We start from the raw sequence: 25,108 nt of genomic DNA on the forward strand, positions 1-25,108 counted from the left end.
CTTCCAATACGGTAATGTGCTCCCTCTTATGTGATCAATGAGTTCATTAGAAATATCTTTATCATAGGGTTATCTAATAGTTTAAGTTTTCATCTTCTCATTTCTCTGTTTCCATGTGCTCCCTCATATATATCACCTTAAAAAAGTCATGATCCTCCATCAGCCTGACCAATTTTGCCCTCTTGGCCTGCCTACCAAATACTGTTTCTTCAAGTCTCAATTCACTTTTTAGCTCTGTTGTGAGAATCTTTCTTTTTAACCCAAACCAAGTTAATTTAATGCTCCAGCCTTTATTTTTCCCCAGTACTAAGCTTGTACTTCTGTTTCCAGGTCATGTTCTATCATGCCTTGCATAATAAGTTAGTGTTCCCATGTCTGCCTCCTGCACAAATGTAAGTGTCTGGAGTGGACAAGTAGTTCTTTATTCAACTCTTCATTCCCCAATGGCATCCAGCATTAAACTTTGATAAGAGCTCAGAAATACTGAGCCTTAGGAGAAGTCCTATGAAAGTTGGCACGAGCATGAATAACTCCCCAAAATCTCTCAGAGTAAAGAATCTGAAGGAGGGGGAATACATAGATAACTGCATTTCAATATGGTGAATGCCATAATAGAGCTAAACAGAGGGTACTCGTGAAATACTTCACCCCTATGGGGGCGAGAAAGAATTTTGGATGCTCTTGCATAGACATATTTTTCTAGAATAAGAATGTTAAATATTTCTGTTAGTAGAAGTGACATCTTATCACTGTTAGTATAATGTAATCTGTTCCTGGCAATATCCTATTATCATAATGCTCCTCTTAATATAACCCACTTAAAAGACAATTCACAAGAATTTTTGTATTTAGAATGAATATGGTCACTGTTAATATGTTCACCCTATATTAATGCAGCATACATTTCTTAGCAATTAATGCTGGTTTTTCATACATGTTATAAATGATTATATTTCTATTCGTGTGTATTTCCTTGATGAGCTTCACATCCAGAAGCAATTCTTAATGGAAATTGGGAATCCCCAATCCACTCAAATTAGCTACATTTTCTTTAAAAGTTCTCAAACAATACGTCAACCAAAATTTGACAAAATTCCGTTTCTGTTTCTTATAAAGACATTTCACATTTTAATGCTTTTATTAAGAGTTTGAAAAAAATAAATGGTAGTTTGTAAAGTGTACAAGTCTCAAATGGCTAAAACTATTTTCTGCAAATGAAAGTATTAAAGTTACTAGTATGTGTTTAAGCCAAAGAGAGAAATTTTAGGGCAAATTTCTACTTACCCAATCGATTTTATCCACATTCCAATATTTTTTTAAATCACGAAACTGTATTAGCATTCCCTTCAGTCCCACGACAATAATACTTGCAAGAACACACTACAAATAAGAAATAAATTGATGAAGAAGCAAGATAAAGATTTTAATTTAAATTTAAAAGGACCGAGGTATTTTTACTTCTTTGTTTTTAAAGTATTTACTAAAGAAAAGCAATCACCTTTCAGAAGACTAAAGCAATATTCACTTTGTTTAGCACTAACCTATTATTGTCCTTTAAGAATATAATATCAATTCCAGAAAATCACAGGGTAAAATTTATGTCATTCTAAAAAAACAATAAAGAAAGAAAAAGAAAAGTAGTAAATTATCAGAATGAATGTTATAAGACTAAATGTCCTCTTCATAACAACTATTCACTGCCATTTGTTTGAAATTTGTGTGTTGCAAAAAATTAAATATTTATATCATATATTTCTTTATAATTGCCTTGAGTATCAATTATCTGCTTTCACCTAAAGCTATTAAAACTCTTGAAAAATGAACTTGATTACTGGAAGATCCTCCTGTGGAAATGGTTTAATCTCACTATACGAATGAAAAATGAGAACAAGAAAGGACCAAGACAGTCTCTGGCTCTCTGGATCTTACTTGCATTGCTTTGTTGCCCCAGGTTTATGAAAGGCAAGGTAAACACTGGCACAAGTGCTCTGAGTCACTTTACATAAAAATGTACCCAGGGTGGCAAGATACATTTTGTTCCCTACTGTCTTGTCCAGCATGCATTTTCTAATAGTCCAAGTTCTGATAAAATTCTTCCAAAGTCTACTTCTTATAACAGAGATTGCCTAGTTCCACCCTCCAAATGGGAACATCATAAATCTAATTCTACAATGTCATTTTTATATGAGAGCTTAAGAATTAGAAAACAGCCATGGCACCTTCTCATTCCTCCCCCACAAAATGTGGTCTCTTTCCATCTCTCCTCCATTCAACCATTACTTATGTCACATGGTTTTCAGATTTAGGATCATTGAGGTTACTCTTTGAAGAAATTTTAATATACAATGATTCTCATTAAAAGTAAAGTTAAAGAGTAGACAATGAAAAAGCACTACTGTACCATGGGCAGCCAGTAAAGCAAAGGTCCTATTGCATAGATGACTAACAGGACAAAAATGCAAGATATTAGACAAGCCACCTGTAAAATATAAGACAGACAAAAAGAAAGCTTTGAACTTTCTTATTATTCCAAAGTTACAGGGAGGAAAAGACAATTCTTAGTTCATCTTGATTAGAAGAAAGAAAATGTTGGCAAATGATTGTTAAATTGCATAGACTGTCATTATCTATATTTTGCAGTTGAGGGAACCCAAATGTGACAGCTGACAAACTGCTGCAATCAAATTAAGTCAGTGATGAGAGAAAAGCAATTCCATACAAAGAAACAGGACACCATCAACTTTTATCACACATCACAGCAATGGCTGTGTTTGTTTAATAGTGAAAGTGATGTTTCAATTAAAAATCTGTTAGCCTGTTGTTCAGCTTGACTCCCATCCCCATTTCCTGGCAAGTTGTTTGGGTAATAACTGAATATGTCACTTAGGGTTTTCCTGCACTGATGATAAATTTCCACAGAAGCATTTACTCTCTTCTTTGGAGTTCTTTGTTAGGAAGGGCTCTAGTGTGAAGCAGTTATATGGCATTATGGGAGCAGTCCTTGTAGTGAGACAGACTTAATTTTACTAATCCTGAAAAGTCATTGGTATCATGTTCTAAACAACTCAACCTGCTGACAAAAGGCAATTCAAAACACCTAACGCCTAGCTATGCGCCACTATGAGAACCGGATTTCACATAAGCAAGGGTTCATGACTTAAAAAGATTTGGTCAAACTGTCAGACTAACAAGAGAAAAGAGAGCTTTCACAGGACCACAAAATTGCCTAGAATATCATTATGGAGATATCAAAGGGAATCAGGAACTATTAGAATGAGTATAATTAAAAAGAAATATATACACAAATAAATAAAACAAACAACATCAAGGACTCAGAGCAACTAGAGTTCTCAGACGTTGCTGGTGGGAATACAGTACAGTACAGCCACTTTGAAAACAGTTGGCATTTTCTTACAAAATTACTCGTGTACTTACTGTATGTCCCAGAACAATCCAAGAGAAAACAAAACATATGCCTATGCAAATACCTGTATGTGAATATTTACAGAAGCTTTATTCATAAATACCTAAAACTTTAAATAACTGAAATGTCCACCAACTGGTGAATAGATAAATAAATTGTGGTGTAGCCATAAAATAGAATACTACTCAGCAATAAAAAAGAACAGACTATTGATACATGCAACAGCATGGATGAAACTCAAAACCATTAAACTAAGTGAAAGAAGCTAGACACAAGTTCCTTGCGTTTTCAGTGGAACTCTTATCCAGCACTCCCCAGTATATAAACTGGAAAAAAATCTTTCTTTGGGAAATAATTCATTGGAGAACTAAAGATTGCCCCTAAAAGAAGTTAAAGTACACCAAACTGTCACTATGCTGATCATTTAGGAGTAACTGGTGATCTTACATGATAAGAACTTTTAAACAACAAAATATGATGTCTGTCATTCCACTAGACCGGAGACAGCTAGGTGTCAGAGGGAAGATCACAGGATTCATTCAGATAGCCCAGTAAGTGACTCAGTATATCCATATTTATATGGAAAGATAAGGACACCAACTGCTAAGTTTATTTCATGACAAAAGACAATGGCATGCACCCCTTCTCTGGGACTCTTCGCTCACACACTTACAATGTATCTGAAGATAAAACCCTTAGTCTTAGTTGTAGAAATGACTTTGGGACAACTAGAGTCTAAACTCCTTGGAAGGATCCGAGGCACAGAGAGGCAAAGTGACTTACCCAATGTCATAGAGCTAGGGAATTAGAAGGCATATGGATAATGAACTGAATTAGGATCCAAAATGCCAAATACATTTTAAGATTCCTAGATATCTTATAATACACTAAAGCTGTTATAGAAATTATAACTTAACTAAATCACTCTATTTTAAAACAGTAAACTACAACCACCTCTAGGATTTTCTCTAAATAATATTTAACTTATCTTTTATTTACATGATGCTTTGTATGTACATCAACAATAATGCACTCAGTGATCTACAATTTCAGTCTTATTGTCAAAATAAATCGAGTTAAATCTATCTTATTTACAAAGAATGACAAACAATGGGTGAAGAGACTACTTGTTGACCTTAGACGGTAAGTCACATAATGAAATAGACCATATAAGCATATGGCTTATGTCAGCTTCTTTAGTGCACTTGCCTCATCATTACTGATACCCTAGGTCAAAAGGCAAGTGCATCTAATTGGACAGAAATCTTTATCAGGTCTGTCCAGTGCATCTACTCCTCAAGCATAGCAATCAATAATATAATAGTTTTTACCCTCAAAGCTCTCAAAATACTGACATTCTGTCTCCATAAATAAGAAACCCAGATGCTGAAGTTTGAATTTGTAAAAAATCCTTGAGATCATGAAGTTCAAGCCATCATACCACAGATGGCCAACTCAGGAACTGTACAAAGAGGTTAAACTAAGATCAGATATTTGCAGTGCTATCATAGACTTCTCCAACTTCAGGTTTCTGTAATAAGTCAATTACACTATATTTTCAAGTATTATCCACTTTCTGACTATTCCTAACTTTTCATATAAAGTGCTACTTTCTTATATATCTCTGATCTACCCAGAGAAAAATTTTAAAGGCAAGTTACAACTGGAACAAGAGAGATAAACTTATTCCCTTTCTTAAAAGTCAGAAAACAAATAAGGCTTAAGTGCCCCCTTCTTAGTGAGTTTCAGGTTAGCTTAGGTTGTAACTAGACCCTTAATTATCCACAGGGAAAACATTTTATAGGTATTACTTATTCTAAACTCTTTCTATTTCATACTAAATGTCCAAAGATAATTTTTGTTCTAAAATTAGAACTACTCACATTTCAGTTAGTTTTGCATACAGGATAATGAAATAATCTATATTTTCTTCTTGTTATATTCTCAAACAAATATTATATATGTTGTAGGTTGCTTATAAAGATGACTCTGCAAGCGTTAGTGTTACCTATACCTATATATATGACTGCAGGAAGAGTGAGATGCCAGTCATTTCCGTCCTGAGTAGTTGTGAAAGAATGCAAAGAAGGTCGAGAGCTCACTATATGTGCAGGTTTGTGGAATGTAATGGAATGATGAAAGAGATGACAAAAGGCAGAAAGAGAGAAGGAGATGGGATATTAGGCTCTAAGGCTAGAGTAAGGAGGCTTTAAAGAAGTTGGAAGCATGCATTTCTTATTCTTAGATATGCATGCTCTGCATGTCACATCTAAAGGGAATCACTGGAAAAAGGGTTTCTACATGTGGAGGATAGAAGAGTGTTTGGGTCTTTGACCACAGCACTTGGTATTAAATGATAAGTATCTTTTGCCAGCCAGTCCAGGTGGTCTCATGGTTAAGATTTGGTGCTCTCACTGCTGAGACCTGGGTTTATTTCCCAGTCAAGGAAACACACCACCCATCTATCAGTTGTCATACTATGGTTGCTGTGATGCTGAAAGATATGCCATCGATATTTCAAATACCAGCAGGGTCACCCATGGTGGAAAGAAGGACCTGGCCATCCACTTCAGAAAAAATAGGCCATGAAAACCCTATGAGTGGCAGCAGAGCATTGTCTGATATAGCACCAGAAGGTGAGAGGATAGCACAAAAAAAACTTGGCAGGGTTTAGCCCTCCTGTACATAGGGTTGCTAACCGACTCAATGGCACTAACAACAAAAATATTTTATTTCAATTCAAATATTTTAATTTGATTTTCTAAAGCATTAAAAGGCTTTACCAGCAACTCACTTATATGTAAATGGTCCTAAATGAGCTGTTTAATATAGCCACATGTAGCTCTTGAGCACTTGAAATATAGTTGGTCCATATTAAGCTATGCTATAAATGTAAAACACACATCAGATTTCGAAGCCTTAGTAGAAAAAGAAAATAATGTAAACTATATTGTTAATAATTTTTAGATAGATTCCTTGTTGAAATAATATTTTGACTATATTGTGTAAATCAAAACATATTATTAAAATTAATTTCATCAGTTTCTTCTACTTTTAAAAGTATGACTACTAGAAAATTCAAATCACCTATGAGGCTCATATTATGTTTCTACTGAACAACACTTTTCTAAAATCTATGATCCTGCCAGAGGTCAGAAATAGCCACCCCAAAATGTGTCTCTTTGGCTGCATTAATTTTAAGGACAAAAGACTCTGAAAGAAACTTTGACCTTCCCCCAAACTGCCTAAAGGAATTTAAGATAAAAGGCCTGTCCCCAGGACAAGCCACCACCATAGATAACTTTGGGTATGATAGAGTGGGAGGATCCTTGCTAAGCCCATTTTAATCAAAGTTCTCTCTCATCACATTGTCTATAGATGGTTCAGGAAACATTTGCTTTTCCATCTCCATGTAAGTTGCCTTTCTCCCCTTTGAAGTCCAAAACCACTACCCCTAACATCCTTCTTTGTCTTTAGCTGAAGATGCTATTGAAGGTGGTGGCTTCTGCCATTTTGGCAGGTTACTCAGTTTTCCTGGGTTTCTCCCAAGTATACACATTATTTAACTTTTTAAATTTTCTCCTGTTATTCTGTCTCACATCAATTTAATTCTTAAACCAGCCAGAAGGACCTGGAGGGTAGAGGAATAGTTCTTCCTCCCCTACAATCCCAAATCTCATTTCATGTGGGATTTTCCTGACTTCAAATGTACTATATTAACTCACAATGAAAACTCTGCCTGGCTTGACCTGTCCCTTCTAATGTCAGCAAAACTGACTAGTTTTATGATTATCGGATACTTTCATTTCTCACTCATTCATTCTGCACATAGTTATTGAACACCTATTATGTGCCAGGTCCTGGGCTAGACACTGAAAATACAGTGAACCAAAGCAGATACAGGCCCTGTTCTCTAGGAGCTTAAGTCAAGATTAGAAGGAAGACATCAATCATATAATCACACTGATGAACGTTTAATGTCCAACAAAGCTAAGGTCTCTGAAAAACAGAACACAGTTGACCCAGAAGTGACAGTGAGATTTGAAGGATAGGAGGAGTTAGGTTAGAGGGCAAGAAGAGGCAGCTACAGAGAGAAAGGGAACAGACTCGAGCCCACAAGGAAAGACCATGTGACCTAAGAGCTGAGAATCAGGTAGAGAACAGTCCAAGAATAGGCTATAGAGGCAAGCATTCAGAACTTTGTAGGTAGCATAAAGGTTTGAATTCTAAGACCTATACAAAGCTTTTTACGGGCTTTAGAAGGAAGTAACAAGATCATATTTGCATTTTAAAAAGATAACTTTCTAGGGAAATACTGATAACATTTCTGAATAAGAGTCAGCTGGTAAAATAATTAACAAATGTAAGTGGTTCCCATTGCTCCTTTGATTGGTCATCATTAGCCTAAAAGTTGAAGAGCTTTTACAGTAATCTTCTAGATTAATTTACTGGGTACAAATCTAGTCCCTAAGAGAGACAGAGCCATTTTAAGGGGTTGTTTTGGGAAGTCTTGTCACACAGAAAACTGGTATCACAAATGGTCTACCTAGAACAAAATTTTTAAGACTTAGCTTGCCCAGTGCCTTCTTCAAACCATGTCAGTTATACCCACATAAATTTAACAGTTGCAATGTTAACGGTCTAAAATGACTACCGTGGGAAAACATCCTTGATTTGGGAATGCACAGTAGATCAGATTCCTTCTCTGTGCAAGTCAATAGGAATTGTTGAACAGGTTAGCAACCATCTCAACAAGCAGAACAGCATGAAAATACTCTGCTGCCAACCTTTGTCTCCTGGAACTAGTGTTTTGTAGATTTCTTCCACTTTTTCTGAAGTCTGATGAATAGAATACCATGGAGAAAATAACTCTTAAATGAAAAGTCCTTAGAAAAGTTCTGTTGCTCTAATCATTCAAATCTGTGGCCTCCAGAATAGAGAGGAGAAGGGCACCTTTCTACCCCTACCCTATTAGTCAAACAAATTTATGCCCAACCCTAGTTTAAAAATAACCACACATTTTCTCAATGTGTTCTCTCTTTTGGACGTTTGCTGTTGAAAGTTACAAAGATTAATCAGATGTTTTTGTTATTACTAAAATAGAAATTAGAAAAGCAGTAAATGCCCAAGGAAACTCCAGATATGGAACACACTCAAGCCGGAAGACACCTCACAGATTCTATACCAACTATCTCTGTCCGTGTGATGGATAAAGATGCTAACTTGCTCAAGATCCCCAGCAAGTTGGAGGGGAAACTTGGGCTGGAAACTGCCTTGCTGCACCCCAATCAAACCAGGATATTTTAATATTAAATGTTAAGAAAAAGGTTCTAAAAATACTTTATTATAATAAAAACACTTAATAATAATAAAGCCAATGATATTGTTAACAGTAAAGGAATATTTATTTGGTGCTCAGGCATTGTGCTAAATAAGCATGTATTAATTCATGTAATTCTTATCACAATTACTTTAACAGCTGAGTCCACTTAGGCTAGAGAGGTCAAGTTACTTGTGCAAAGTCACCCAAGCACTAGTGGTGGAGCCCGAACACAAGCCCAGGCTCTGGAATCCATGCCCTTACTCACTCACCCTACTTATCTAGCCTGAACATGAAGAGATTTAATATACTCATCCTTGTGAGAAACTAGGAGGAAACTATCATAGAATCCTAGAATTTTATGGATAGAAGGGTCCTGAGAGTAAAGGATAACTGAGTACACTACGTATGAAACAATCAAATTTACATCACAAACATTTGGGAGTATAGTTTGCAAAAATGTTTATGCTGATACACATGATGAACCCATGCCGGAAATCACTAACTGCGTGAAAACCAATCAAATTGTCATGTAAAGCAAAGTTGAGTAAGGATTTCACAACTTGGCTGATGAGTTGGCAATTATTTGTCAAATTATTATATACTCAGAATTTCTTACTGCTTCTCCTCTGCTCCGTGGTATGTTAATCAGTAATTTTATTAATTAGTTTTATACTATATTTTAATGTCTATTTACCCACCTTTCTCTTGCCACTTGGCCCCCAAGGTCAAGAACAATATCCTTTTCAAATTTATTCTTCTACAACCCCTCAAAAAGGACTTAATATAAGCTAGACTCCTAATAAATGTTTGAATTATCACATAAAATGTTTTATAAGTTTGCATTCAATTCCAATGTTAAACAAACATGAATTATTTTAATAAGGGTTAGCTATCAATGTTAATTTCTTAATTAACAAATACATGAATTTTCTTCTATAGAGCAGTGAGAAGAGTGCAAGATTTGGAGTAAATCTACCTGGGTTCAAATCCTAGCTCTGTCACTCACTAGCTCTGTGACCTGAGTAAGTTACTTCAACCATCTTTTCCTCAACTTTCTCATGTGGAAAATGAGGATAACAATTATACCTCCTTCATAGAGTTGCCTACAAGGTTAAATGAGTTCATTTATTTAAAAAGTATGACACACATGACTGGCTCCTAACTCAAGATATGCTTCCACCAGCACCATGGCCATCATCATCATCACAGTGACATCTTCATTATCATCACTGTCATCTTACCAATACCCACCATAACACCAGTATACAATAGGCTCTCAATAAATGTTGAATTGATTTGGGTTCCTAAAAATATATAACTGTTTCTTTAACCTAAAATGGGCACAGACATCTTATTACTCATTTACATACTTGTACATCTCTATAAACAGGAATTTCAGGGTCAAGGACTGATTTTGCATACAATTGATTTAATTTTATTTAAAGGAAGTGAACTAAAATGGAAAATTTTTAAATCGACTGATTAGATCAGCCAAAAAAAAAAAATCAAAGGCATCACTAGAGAGAGCTTTGGTTCAAAAGTTGCCAACAATAAAGCTGCCATTAGTACAGAATTTTTTAGTCCACTCACCGAATCATTCGGCTTCTGAAAGGATCATTCACAAGAAAGAGAAGAGAGATATACTTCTTCAAAACTAGTAAAAAAAACTGAAGAAGTGAAAATATTTTCAGAACTTTAGAGAGAAGCTCGCCTGTCCCATTCTCCAAGAAGGAGAGGAAAGGCCTGGCAGTTCTTTTGTCCCTGAACAATGATGATACCTGTGTCTTCGCTCTGGTGCTGTAGAGGACAGCAGTCCTTCCCATGGCAGCAGCACTTGGTATGCAGAAGAAAAATGAAGGAATCACATTGCTGAGGCCATGGGCCAAAAGCTCCTGCAAGATTGATAATAGGAGAACATATCATTTCTTAATCACAATTAATATTTAGAAACCACAGGTATAACTTGTCAAAGATTAGGCTTCTTTGTATTCAATCTCTATTCCCTCCACTGGTTGTTATTTAACCATTATAAAAAAAATAGCTAACATTTATTGAGTGCTTACGGTGAGTCAGAAACTGTTTTAAGACCTTTACTCATCTATTTTCACAGCAACCTTATAGGGAAGTAGAAGGTATTTATAGTCTCTGTTGCCAGTTTCTCCTCTATCTTCTAAGTCACTACAATCACGGCATTTGTTCCCACCACTCCACAAATGATGTCCACAATGCTAACTCCAATCATTAATTTCTACCTTACCTGGCCTGAAAGTGACATTTGACACAGTTGCTCACTTCCTCCTCCCTAAAGGCTCCTTTACTTCACTTCTAGGACCTCACACTCTCCTGTTTTTCCTCCTACCTCCCTGGCCATGGTGTCTCAATTTCCTTTGTGGTTCCATCTCATCTAACCAATCACAAATATTAGACCACTTCTTTTCTCTATCTGTCACCAACTAATTGCCCTGAGAAACTCAAGGGAGGTTTCCAAAGCATTTAACTATTTATACAAATTCCTTTCTTTCTTTTTTGTTGTGTTAAGAGTTGCAACCATCAACCACCAACCACCCTGAACCAGAGCCCCAGTCCAAGAGCAGTGCCTGGGCAAATGTGGACGTATGTTTTCCAACTGAGCCTGCGTAAGCGAATACCCACTTCTCCCTTCTGAACATTCATTCCCCATCAGAAATAAAAGGCCCCTGCTGTCCTGCTCTGGAGAGAACCACAACTTTGAAAATGATTCTGCATGCTCTCCATTTTGCTGCAAATAAACCCTACTTTGTGTGACAACTACTTCTGGTAGAGAGTCTGACTTTAACTCGCCAGGAATTGAATCCACTTTGGTTCATTAACATATCTACATCTTACCTACCCAAATACTCATTGACAACTCCCAAATTTGTCCAGCCTGGATCACTTGTCTAAACTTCAAACTCATATGGCCAATCTGCTACTATATGACCAGCATTTTCATTTGGACGGCTAGCAGATATCCCAAACTTAACTAAATTGGGCTATAGCTTTCTACCACCCACAATCTGGTCCTCCTGCATTTTCCCCATCTCAAGTTCCAATTTCTTGGGCCAAAAGCTTTGGCGATATTCTCGACTCTTTCCTCTTTTCCCAGATGGAACCCACATCCAATCAAGAATCTGTTCACTTCTCAACTTCTTGCTACATCCTGGTCCAAGTCACCAAATATCACCTGGATTATTGCAAAAGATTCCTAATATTTTCCTTCTGCTGCTGCTGCCAGTAAACAACACAGACAAACATCCCTGCCCTCATCGAGCTGGTGTTCTAGTGAGGGAATACTAACAATAAACAAGATAAATCTGAAAAGTAAAGAAGAGGAGGGAGTAGAAAAATCTGGATTTTAGGATTTTAGGTTACCAAGGAAGGTCCCCCTGAGAAGGGAACATTTGAATAAAGGAAGCATGCAGATATCTGGGGGAACAGAGTTTATACAATTGGCAATAGCAAGAGCAAATGTCCTGAGCCAGAAGCATGACTGGTGGGTTCAAGGAAAAGCAAGGTGGTAAGTGTGGCTAGAACAGAGCATAAAAGGGATACAAGATGAGAGAGAAAAAGGGATAGTGGCAGGTCACATAGGACCTTGTAAGTCATGGTAAAGAGGCTTTTCATCTGAATATGATGGGAAGCCACTGGGAGATTTTGAGATGAGAAAAGACACGGCCTTTGTTGTGCACCGTTGTGTCCCTTGTTTCTAGACAGTGCCTGGTACATAATAGGGTTCAACACACATCTGTTGAGTGAATAAATCTGCTTTTTTACAGATGAGAAACCTGGGTCACAGAAATGCTTAAGGTCATGTAGTGTCAGAATGAGAGTTAGACACAGGTAATTTGGCATTCATAACCACCATCCTGCAGCTGTCCCTGCAGACTTGTATAGGCTACTGGGCTTGAAATAAGAACTGGAGGAGTAAATTCAGAAATATGATCAATATAATCTTCATCCTTTGGCAATCTAAGAATAGATCCCCACATCCTTTAGTTTTTTACTAAGAGTAAACAGTACTAGCATTATTTGTACTATGAAATCCATAATTTTTAAAGGTCAGTGCAATGATAAATATATTTGGATTCTCTCCAAAAAAGAAATAAAAAATAACATCAAGATGTCTTTCCCTCTCTCTAAAAAAAGTGTATTATAAATAAACCTATGATCACCAGATTTTAAACTTTCTATGAATGATCTGTAGATTTTTCTTTTGTTTTGTTCTACCTATTCTTGCTACACACTTAGGAAAGTTATGCTTTCATAAGTTCAACATTTTCAGGATCAAAAAGTGTACAGTACAATGCTTTGATAGCTGTGGAGAGAGGCTGGGGCATACTCCACCTGGTTGTCATCAACTGAATATTTGAATTTTTTAGCAGATCCTTGAGCAAGAGCCAGTGAGGCCACATATCCTACAAGTGCCACTCCAAAAGCTTCAGTGATTACTGCAGAGAGGACATGCATTGAAGGAGCTCTAGGTGGAGGAATTCTGTATAAAGAAAGACCATATTGAAGTCATCAACTTTCATGTAATTTCTGTAAAGACTTGCAATGAATTCATCTGTGGTAATGGCTCTGAAGTTTACATTGAATAAGTGAAATACCCATGAGAAAACCAAGCAGCCTTGCCCTTAGGAGCTCTTTGTTTTCAACATTATTTAGGAGAAAAGCAAAATCTCAAGGAACACCACAGGGACAGCTCCATGCGTCTAACTGTCATGCACATCCAGGAAATTCAGGTTATATCACAGAAACTACCTCAACAAAAATTTCCTGTATCAGACAAAAGAAGATCTGGAGCATTTTTTCATTTGGACCTTTCTAAAGATTTATTTGGCTGGCATCAGAGACTATATTTTCTGCCTTGAATACTACAGTGTTGTATGCAAACACTAGTTTACTGTGAGCTACAATTCTTGAGTTAATCCCTAAATTTGCCATTGAGTTCGCAACCTTAATTATGTTTTTAACTTGATTCTTTTACAGCACACTTAACTATGTATCACATATGTTGAGAAAAATATGTATAAAGGCTCCATCATCCTCTGTTGCAAAATATAGGACCACAGTTAACTGTTTCTCAGTTTTAAAGAATGGTTTAAAATATTTTTTTCAATTAACACCTAGCCATTGTCTTACTGTCTTTTGAAAACCACTTGGGCCAAACTATTATGGTTCATTTACCCTTGATGATACTTTGGGAGACTTACCTCCCCTCCAAAAAATAAGAAAAAAAAAATCCCTTTTGGGCAAAGTAGAAGGAAAAGGGAAGATAATTCATGCTGATTTAATACCTGGCATGTAAGAAGAAAGCTTGGCCCTTTCATATTAACTATTTCATTTAATTCTCCCAACAACCCCCCAGACCCAGTACCACTGTATACACTGTGTGGAGGAGAAAACATTTTGAGAAAGGTTAGGTAATGTATCTAAAGTCACAGTGTGAATGGTAGAGTTGGGATTCAATCTCAGCTCCATCTAATTTCAATGCCATGCTCTTTCTACGCTTCCTTAAGAGGATGAGTCTGGAAAGATGACTCCAAATACAGGAGAATTAGAGGGGATGGAGAAGAGGCATGATTTTTTTGCCCACTTACTAAAGTTTAACCCCCAAACAAATTGATTTGTATCATAATAGGCCTTGAAATACATACTATACAAAAGTGCTACTATTTCAAAGTAAAAGAACTTTTGTTTCACGAAAATTGAGCTTGCCTAATTATTAGTAACAATAAACTGACCTAGAAAGAAACAATAAACTGACTTGAGAATGGAATAGTGGAGAACCCTTTAGAAAATCCAAGTTGAGTCAGATAATCACTGTTAGTCTCTGTCTCTAGGGGCTAAAGACAAAAGATTTTTTTTTAAATTATCTTTTCTAATCTCTGAGAATTTTTCTGCTGTTCCTCTATTTTAATGTAGTTAGAAACCAAAATTTGTGACTGAAAATAAAAATACAGATGACTCAACAACTGTAACTTTCCCCCAAATTTATAAATATTGCCGTATATACAGCCCATTAAAAGGGAATAACCCACAAGACACCCCTCTCTTCCCTAAGATGCCTTCATTTTACTTGAGGCTATATTTGGAACAACCTTTTGCCCTTGTAGGGGAACCCATCCTCTTCTTGTTAAACTTCCTTTTAGTGTCCAGAGGAAGGCTTTAAGCCAGCTAGGAATATGCCTTCTTTGCCACTTCCGCCCTTTCTCTCATCATCGTACACAACCCAGGCCTAAGGGTTTGCTATTTTAAATGATGCTTGTGTACTTTTACTATGTTTTAATGAACTAAAAATAGTGATAAGAATATGTGAGGGGAATGGCAGACTAAATCCCAGAGCATGACTCTAATTTAGAAATTCAATGCCCTTCATTTTTTTTCAAATGATAGACAAATCTTTCACCTGAAGGAATGCTGTATAAAATAGTTATCAACTTCCGTAGTAATAATAAACACTCTAGGAAGTTTCTCTTTCTTTATATGTGCATTGCTTGTTTCTATCATTTCAAAATAGGAATTAATTAGAATTTTGTTGCATACAGGGCCTTTGAAAGAAATGAAATCCATACCCACCTACCGCTAGTCCCTTCCTCCATCAAAAACAAACAAGCAAACAGACAGAAAAGAAAAGGAAAAAAAGACTACATTACCCTTTTGGAATATGACCAACTACTTCTAATCCATATGTTTTTTCCATACTGGTACAATAACAAGCAAATGATGAGGCAATAATCTGTGTGAAAGGTTCCATTTGAAAGAAGAAAAAGAAAATTATTACTGGCCTCTCAAATACCCCAAGACTATTTTTAAAAGTAAACATTGTTCATGTGTCCCATGACTGTCAAGAGTAATAAAGAAATTGCACAGATTTTTAAAAATTAAGAAAATTTTAAAAATCAAAAAATCCCTTTGAGATATGAAACTACTTAATTTACAGTCTCAAAAATTAAATCACATCCTAGTAATATGGCTTTTCTAATATCCTACCCTGTGTCAACCCAATTATGTTTGATTTTGAAGGGGAGCAGAACATAGAATATAGGAGTGTGTATCTATGTGTGTGTGTGTGTGTGTGTGTGTGTATGTATGTGTGTGTGTGTGTGTGTGTATGTACAGATACCACAGTACAACCTAAAACTTGTCTCTTGTGACATGAAAGGATGCTTTATAACCACAGCACATTTTCTTTCCATGACAGCAACCTCTCAAGAGTTTGAGATATGGCGTCAATATTCCTATAAGAGGTGATTGATGATTTACAATCTCCTTGAATATTCTTGAAGTTTGAGCTTTTGCTGCTTCTTGGAGTAAAATATGCTAGTTAGTAACACGTTGGGCTCAATATTTTTCAAATACCTCCATGGAGTCTCAGGTGCCCTATACTTTGTTATATGATATATGATTCATGACAAGTAAGGTCACATGTTCTCTGTCTGGAGCCATAACCACATTTAAAATGTATTTTCAGAACCCATTTCAGCCTTCGTTTTGCCAGTCATGCCACCCCAATGTTTTCCATCCATTTTCACATTCTCCTTTCATTCTTCTGCTGATTTTAGTAGGTACCGGAAATTTCACATGGTTATGGTGTCTGTAAGGTATCTGTTTAGAACTGTTTATACACTACATCTTTCTTGTTAAAAGAGAGACACCAATTATCTACTTAAAGTACAAATTTAACATATACAAGACAAAAAAAGGTATAATAACATCTCACTAGCAAAATAAAGCATACCTAATAATTAGTGCCCAATATCATTTTGTAGGGGTTTGAATCCTTTCATGTATTTCTGTTCTCTGCAATGATATTTAACTGAATTTGCAGCGATTTTTAAAATATAAAATGGCCTTATAAAGCAAAACATCCTTGAGGATTTTTTAAAAAGGCAGCACTACCGTACAGGTTATACTGTTGAGCTTTATAAATATTGTGATACAACAGTATTGTCTAAAGAAGATAATGGTAGTTAACAATTCAGGCTATTAGGTTGGAACCGGAAGTACTATCACATTCAAAAATTCCTAAGCCAATTAATAAATGTTAACTGCTAATAATTTTCGTGAAATACTTAAATCAGGTCAGAAAATATTGTCAGTTGTGAAAGAAAATATACCATAGGCACAAGATACCGGATCCTTATTGAAAATGGAAGAATACATGATGTTCAATACACATAGCCAATATTAAAATTAAGTAATCTAAGTCACTGAATTAGTCTTTCAGATGTGTCTTACTTCCTCACTGTATTTCTTTAACATAATTAAACTTCTTTATCAGTCAATTCATTTGTCCCTCTTCAATATTATTTCAGTATTATATGTGTGTATAAGGCTGGCACTGCCCTTAGACCTGGGCAAGAGGGGATCTTCCCCAGCAAGGCCCAGTGCTTTAGAGGCTTCTAATCTGGCCCTCCTCAACTGTAGCCCTCTCCACAATATTGGACCTTTGTAGGGGCAAGGGGATGAAACTGATACCCCTCTTTCTGGACCACACTCTGGATTCTTAGGAAGCTATAATTTCCTGCCCAAATGGCCTCAAGCTTCCAAGGCATCTTCCCCAGGTCCATCTTCCCAGTGTGGCCCAAGAGAAGGCCAAGGGGCAGTTGTGGTGGAAGAGGGCAGATGTGTTTGGAGCTTGGACACTGGGGCACAGCATCCACACACACATACTTATGAATCCCTGGTGGGTGGGATAGAGTTGGAGTGGGAAGAGAAGGGGCTGGCCAAGAGGCTGGCTCTCCCCATGCTTCCACTTTCTGTAAGAACTCAAAGGAGTAGGAGAATTCTGCGTTCTAATCTGGATTTCAAGGTAATCACTAAGGTATTTTAGTCAAGGTAGCAAAATAGAAGCTATTTTATTTAACATTTGATCCATTACTTTTAGGTATTTGGGCCAGCATTAGTACTTTTGTCTTGAGTCTTTCAAATATTAGAGGGCAACGCTGCATAGGAATTACCTTTTCTTTTACTATAAGGATAATTCTTACTAATTTTGCAAGAAATAAGTAACTGTTTTATTACTAGTTCAAGGGACTTCTTCCCTAAGGTTATTTTCAATATTTGGTTTTATGAAACTTATGTAATAAAGCATCTCAAGATATAATAAGCATTTCTTAATGCCTATAGGACACTGGAATAAATGGTACATTTCACAATTGTTGCTGTGAAAACTAATAATCTTGGTATCCTCCACTTTTACGGCTTATTTCAAATACAGACACACACACATGCGTATATTATATATATCATATGCGTTATATGTATCTCCAAAAATTATCAAGAGTATATAATCATTCAAGGTCTAGCTATGCAATGGAGATTGGATTGGTGGTTACCACAGGGGAAGGGGGGAGGGCAAAAGGGATGATTAGGCTCACATGTGAGGGGATGGACTATAATTAGCTTTGGGGTGGTGAACATGATGTAATCTACACAGAATTCAAAATATATTATGATATACATCCAAAAGCTATATAATGTTATAATCCAATGTTACTGCAATTAAAAAATAAATAAATAAACAAAATTTAAAACAAAAAAGGTCTAGCTATGGAGAGAGGCCATCCATCTTAGTTCTACAGAAATGAATCATATCCCTCAGAGACATTTTCCAATGTGTTAGCCTTATACACTTATATAAACCTACACTATTTCAATAGTATGAAGGGATATTTCAATAGGTGAAATTGTTTAGACACCACTTGTCATAGACACGAATAATCCAAAGACCATTAAAAAACTAAAGCCAATTAATGATAAGTAAGTTAGTAGACTGTGGTTGTGTTAACATTTAATTGCCAACTTAATGTTCTGTTTAGTTAAGAGTTCCCCTTAGAGGCCCTGAAAATTTCAAAACATATTTTTTTAGTGCTATATGCCTTAGGAGCAAAGTATAATTTATTGCTTTGACAGGTGCAACAAAAAAAATATCTCAGAGAACCAGCCCTGGACAATGAAAATCATGAGTATCCTTTTAATAAAGCAAATTATGTCAGTAACAAAAGTGTCAACAAATCTATGAATAATGAATGGACATTTTTCAATTGATAATATTTCTATGCATATCATACAGATGCCATATCAGTAGGATGTGGTATCACTTTTTATTACCTTATGACGCATCAAGCCAGAGATATTTTCAGTTTCACTGTTAGAAATGTCTCATTTAAAATCTTAGGCTATATGATTTATGTAAAAAAAATTACAAGTATATGAGAAATGCTGTGTAGATTGAAAACGTGTGCCTCCTTTTTTAAATTATTGACTCAAAATGTTTCTTGTTCTTACATTAATGTATAGGCATGCAAATTAGCCCTACTCTAATGAGAGACAGAAGTAGCTGTGGGTTACTATAGACAACATAGTGAGCCTCTGCAGGTTACCTCCAGAAACTGGAGAGCATCAGAGGGCAGAATGTTAAATGCTGATTTCATACTTACCAAAACTAAATCGACAGGAAGAACAACTTTAATTTTCCTTTTAAACTGTTCATTCAGCTCTTTAACCAGAACAAGCACCATGATGCTCAACAAGGATAAGAGCAGTGCCTCCAGTCGGACAGACCTGATGTTCTCAAAGACATATACATAGATCTACAGTGATGAGGAAAAACACAAATAAGTTCAGGGTCACCCATAATATAGCAACATTGAAATCTGGTCCCAAATGAACTCAGTGATGTTTTGCAAAAATATCTTAAGGGGTGGGGAAAGGAAAGTGGGGCATAGAAGGGTGGTCAGTGCTGACGTAGAGCAAAGACACTTCATTTGCTTGTTTAAAATTGCTTTCCCTTGATTCTTCAATCTAAGAAGATAAAAGGTTTGCTCCTTTCTACATAAGCCACTACTAGAGAAAATGACTCTTCCAGCTTGTTCCCAGACACTTCAATGGGCAGAGATGCTAAAATTCATTAGTTACATGCAGATTCATCATTAAGAGCAGTGAGAGGACTGCAGGCTCCTTTGTATCCCACCATTCTTCCTCAAACCCCCAAATCAAACATAGACACATACAAGCCACACACAAAGGAGTTAAGGGCTGGTGTTTAACTCATATCAGATATTTGGCTTAATGTAAAATAATACTGTGTTCTCAGTCATTCAGTATTTTGTTTATTTGTTTATTGCCACATATTGCACTATGCTCAGTTCTAGGTCTACAGTGGTGAACAATTTGGGTAAGTCTCAGTATTCATGGAGCTTACAGTCTAGTGCAGGATTTGCTAATTAAAGTAATAAATTAGTGCAGTAAGATGCTATGGACATGGAAGGGGAAGCTAAAGTCTATGTGTCTTTGAGGTGTCAGTGGTCAGGGGAGCCCTCCCCAAGTAAGATAAACAGGAATTAGCCAGGTTATCGATCATGGAGGAGGCGTGCAGAAGGAGTCTAGGGAAAATGTTCTGCCTAAAGAGCAAGTTTGTAAAACTTAAAGCACATAATGTGAGAAAAAAGAGTGTATGACTTCCTGAAAAACTACTCTTTAAAAGTAAGCAAGTCTATTTGAAATTATGCCTACATCAAAAAATGTGCTTGAAATTAGGAAGACAGTATAAAACATTTATATTAGACACTCAGTCTTGGTAACTTTGGAAAATCTGACTTGGCAGAAGTAGGATAAATGCAAAGAAAAGAATAAAATGAAAGCCCTTTCTAAAACTGAAAGCCTATATCTATTCAACTAACTGCTGGTAACATTTTGCTCAACAACTTAGGATCTTGTTGATAATTACATGAGCATCTGATCTACTCACATCAAAAAAACAAGGTGAGATTTTAAAGAACCCCAAATTGAGTGGCAAAAGGGAAAAATAATAACTAGCTTAAATCCAATCCTGGTTCTCCATAAATGTTTGACAAAAAGAAACTCAACTATAATTTTATTGTCTGGAAAATTAACACAGTGATACTCAAATTCATATATATATATTACATGCACAAGAATAGCTAAGAAAATTTTAAAAGAGAAGAATATCAATGGGCTAATACAACCTATATACATATGTATATAGAATACCAATTAAAACAACATGACACTAATATAAAAATATATAAGAAAAACTGGAAAGCAAACAAAACCCAGAAAGATACAACAGTTGTGTTCTAGAAAAGATTATCCAATATACCGTGTTTGAAACAAAATTAAGCAAAATAAAATAAATTCTAGAGGGGTTAAATATAAAAAACTGAAGTCATAGAAATGTAGAAAGTCATAGAAATTATTTTAAAATGGGCAGAGACATAAATACACAACTAACGAAAGAAATGCAAAAGGTCAGTAAACATATGAACAAAGACTCAACCACCCTAGTAATCAAAGAAATGTAAATTCAAACAATAATAAAAAGGATTTTTCCTTTAATCATATTATTAGTGATTTTTGAATGATAATACTCGGTGTTGCTGAAATTTAGGGGAAGAAATGGGAATTCTTCTATACTGCCCATGTGAGTATAATTCAGTGCAATCTTTTGGTGATCTGATAAAACGTATCACAAACTTCCAAATGTTCTACCCTTTGCCTCAGTAGCTGTACTTTAGGAAAATTAAGCTATAAACATAAGCTCATGTGGCAAGACCTTGTTACGAGGATATTCACTGAAGCATTGTTTAAAATAGCAAATGAGAAGTTGAAAGCATTTAAGGAGTACAGCAGCAGGGGAAATGACAATTCACTAGGTCACATACACAACAAAATCGTCTACGTCCATTAAACACAATGTTAGACTGTACGTATATTCATTGACATGAAAAGGCGTTCCTGGTATGGTGCTAAGTGGGAAAAGCAGATTTCAAATATGTATGGTTTGATCACTGTTACGGGCTTGAACTGTGTGCCTCCCGAATCCACATGTTGAAGTCCTAACCCCCAGCACCTCAGAATGAGATAAGGTTTTAAAGAGGTATCAGGTAAAATGAGGTCACACAGGTGGTCCCTAATCCCCTGTCACTGGTGTACTTATAAAAAGACATTAGGACACAGACATGCATGCACACACAGGAAAGACACAGTGAGAAGGTTCCCATCTGCAAGCCAAGAAGAGGCGTCTCAGACGAAATCAAACCTACCGACAACTTGAGCTTGGACTTCTGGACTCCAAGACTGTGAGAAATTAATTTGTATTGTTCAAGGCACCCAATTGTTTGTATTTGTTATGGCAGCCCTAGCAAACTAATACAGGTATTTTTTTAATGAAATAAAATTTCATACTTTAAATATCTCTGGATACGTTTGGAATGTTAATAGCTCTGTGTACAGAGATGTTTGTGCTTATCTATATTTTCCATATTCTCTCTTATAAAGGTACATTATTTATATAACTTTAAAGGTTTTAATTAGGCCTTCATGCTTCTCTTCAACATGTCTCAGCTCCCCCCTTCTCTTGGAACATTCTGAATCTGAATCTCATTTCTATTTGTCCACAGCAGATGTCTCGAGTATAGTTTCAGGGGATAAAAACTAGTTTTTTGTTTTAAAGATTGGCACCTGAGCTAACAACTGTTGCCAATCTTTTTTTTTTTCTGCCTTTACTCCCCAAATCCCCTCAGTTCATGGTTGTATATTTTAGTTGTGAGTCTTTCTAGTTGTGGCATGTGGGACACTACCTCAGCATGGCCTGACGAGAGGTACCATGTCCGCGCCCAGGATCCGAACCAGCAAAACCATGGGCTGCCTAAGCACAGTGCAGGAACTTAACCTCTCAGCCACTGGGCCAGCCCCAAAAACTAGTTTTTACTTAAGCACATGGACTATTCTTATAGTAGCCCAACGTCTTGGTGTTCTTTGCCCTCCACTCTTAGCATCTCAAATATAATTTGACTACAACTAAAAATATTAGGTCAAAAGAACTTATGTAGACTATGTTCCTTAGCATCTCTTAAAATTCCACTCAGTAGGTTTCCCAGTCAAAGGACTCAACCCATCTGCTCCAGAGATCAGGAAGGATCTGATCTCTTCTGGGAGATGAGACTATCCAAACCTGAATTTTATATTAAACATTATCATTAACACTGTAACTCTTGCAAACAAAGAAAATGTACTCAGTTAAAATGAAGCCTTGCTGGGTGCAAGAGATCAGGGTAATGTAGGTAATCCAGAATCCCCTTTGTCCACACAGTTAAAACAACAACAACAACAACAAAAACCCACTTGCATAATCAGATACACTAAGGAATAACTTAGGGGTCAGATAGCTTTACTTGTTATCTTTTTCACAGTATTCTATTTTATTCCATACTACTTGAAAAGAAAATTAGGTACTAAAATATCATAGTTATCTGAAATGCAGATAATATTTTTCCTCTCTGTCTCTCTATGTTGTGGATGATAATTGCTCACAGAATTCTCACAGCAAGTGAAGGAACAGGTTCCACTTCTTAGTTACTCCTTTCTCAAAGCACAGGACAAAAATCTAAAATGCTACTCACCGAATTAAATTTTATGGGGAATGGGGTTAGAAGGATGTCAAGAAAATTTTGTTCAAATACATAGCTTTCTCATGGTTTATCATGATGCAAGGATAAATTTGAGAATATCACTCAGATGATTTGTCAGGAAAAAACCAAACATCCAAATGTTTTAAAGCATTTAGAGAATTATTCCTTCTGTTTTCTGTTTTATCCACGGTATTATAAGTATGCCAGTATAAGAAGGGGGAAAATATGCAAAACTCCCAAGCCATACCAAACTTGCTGTACTGTGCATTTTGAGAACATGTGTTTGCAGTAATAAAAATGACCGTCCCAGAATGAATGGAATGAGAAAATCCCCCAGGGTTTTTATTGTCTGTCTGGATTAAACCACAACATGTAGAGTAAAGCACATCTCACAAAATGCTCCAAAAGAACATGGAGGTTGGCAGAGGCTTGTTACAACCAGCATGAAGAACACAATAGAAAAGTAGGCTGATGAGGAATGCCATGCTAATGACTGTTATGTGGACCCACATAGAGAAGTTACAGCTAAGGAGATGGATGGCATATGGGGACAGATAGAGATGGGGACAGGGATAAGGATGCACATGCACACACACGTAATTCCATAGGCTCATTTAATATAGATCTAGGCATCCTAAGCACACATTAAAATGTCTCATTTCTAGTATAAATCCAGTCTTCTGAGTATGCTATCACACACTAAGCTCTAGCAGATAAAAATTCCTATTGAAGATCATCACTCACTTCCCAGATCTCAGAGAAGCAAAGATAGTTTATGCTTGTATGGATAAATAAGTAAACTATTTCATCAGAACTGACCAATCTGCTTAATAAAACAGGAGTTTAGCTCATTTTGAGACTATAATCGAGTTCTTAAAATTGACCATTAATTATAACGACACAAAATGAAAAATATTGATATGTATAAATGAATCTATTTTGAGATATTTCAAAGAATGAAAATAGACTATCCTTAGTACATGTTGCTTCATATTATTTTATTTAGAGGGGAGACTCCTGGAGCACTTAATGAACATGTAAATACACACACACACACACACACACACACACACACAATTTATTTATATAATGTGTTTTTATCTGATTTGGCCATTCTTTATAATTTTTTTCCCTGATGGATTCCCAACTCCTAGAACAGCATCCCACAGACAGCAGGCACTCAATAGATATTGTTGAATGAGGGAAGACTTTTGTCTAACACAGTAATAGTAACAATAAATCTGTGAACAGGAGTAGATTTTACCCTGAAAAAGTACAATGACAAGAAGAGGAAGGACCAAGACTCTTCTTGTCTCACTATCAATACTTGGGCTATATCATATTAAGGGGATTTGAAGTTATCATTTATTTATTCATTCAACATGCTTATTGAGGTTCTATTATTTGAAAGGCATTGATACTACTACAGTAATTTCAAGGAATCTGTCTTTGATATATCCTATCTGATGTAAATCAGATTTTCAAAAACTCTCCTTTTATAAGAATGAAGCAAAATCCAAACCTAAAAACACTTATATTCAGAATTTAGTTTAAAAAAAAACAAACGAGGTCATACTCTTTCAATCATTTCTGCTAGCCATCAAACCACAAGAGAAGAGAGCTAAAGAAGAAGAAAGGAAAAGAGAATAACTACTAAAACACCCAGAAAAAAAAGTAACAAAATGGCAATAAGTATTTACTTATAAAGAGCTGTTTTAAATGTTAATGGACTAAAGGATCCAATCAAAGGGCATAGGATGGCTGATTGGATAGAAAAACAAGACCCATATATATATATGCTGCATACAAGAGACACACTTCAGACCAAAAGACACACACAAACTGAAAGTGAAGGGATGGACAACAATACTCCATGCAAATGAGAATAAAAAGAAAGCTGGGGTA

At 36.0% G+C, this 25,108-nt stretch overlaps 1 protein-coding gene across 9 annotated transcripts in view; it reads right to left on the reverse strand.

Moving 5' to 3' along the window:
- Window positions 1-25,108, reverse strand: part of SLC26A7 (solute carrier family 26 member 7) — a 125,749-nt gene that overhangs the window by 31,165 nt on the left and 69,476 nt on the right. For 6 of the 9 annotated variants that reach the window (XM_046642692.1, XM_046642691.1, XM_046642694.1 and 3 more), the window contains 6 exons: window positions 19,211-19,363; window positions 15,422-15,504; window positions 13,110-13,257; window positions 10,526-10,639; window positions 2,402-2,479; window positions 1,285-1,380 (listed from right to left, as the gene is read on the reverse strand). In XM_046642692.1, the coding sequence (XP_046498648.1) occupies window positions 1,285-1,380; window positions 2,402-2,479; window positions 10,526-10,639; window positions 13,110-13,257; window positions 15,422-15,504; window positions 19,211-19,363 (672 nt within the window). The remainder of the gene's footprint in view (window positions 1-1,284; window positions 1,381-2,401; window positions 2,480-10,525; window positions 10,640-13,109; window positions 13,258-15,421; window positions 15,505-19,210; window positions 19,364-25,108) is intronic. The other 3 variants (XM_046642693.1, XM_046642697.1, XM_046642698.1) reach the window with 3 other exon arrangements.

Source organism: Equus quagga, chromosome 16 (assembly GCF_021613505.1).
Source record: "Equus quagga isolate Etosha38 chromosome 16, UCLA_HA_Equagga_1.0, whole genome shotgun sequence".
Classification (NCBI taxonomy): Eukaryota; Metazoa; Chordata; class Mammalia; order Perissodactyla; family Equidae; genus Equus; species Equus quagga.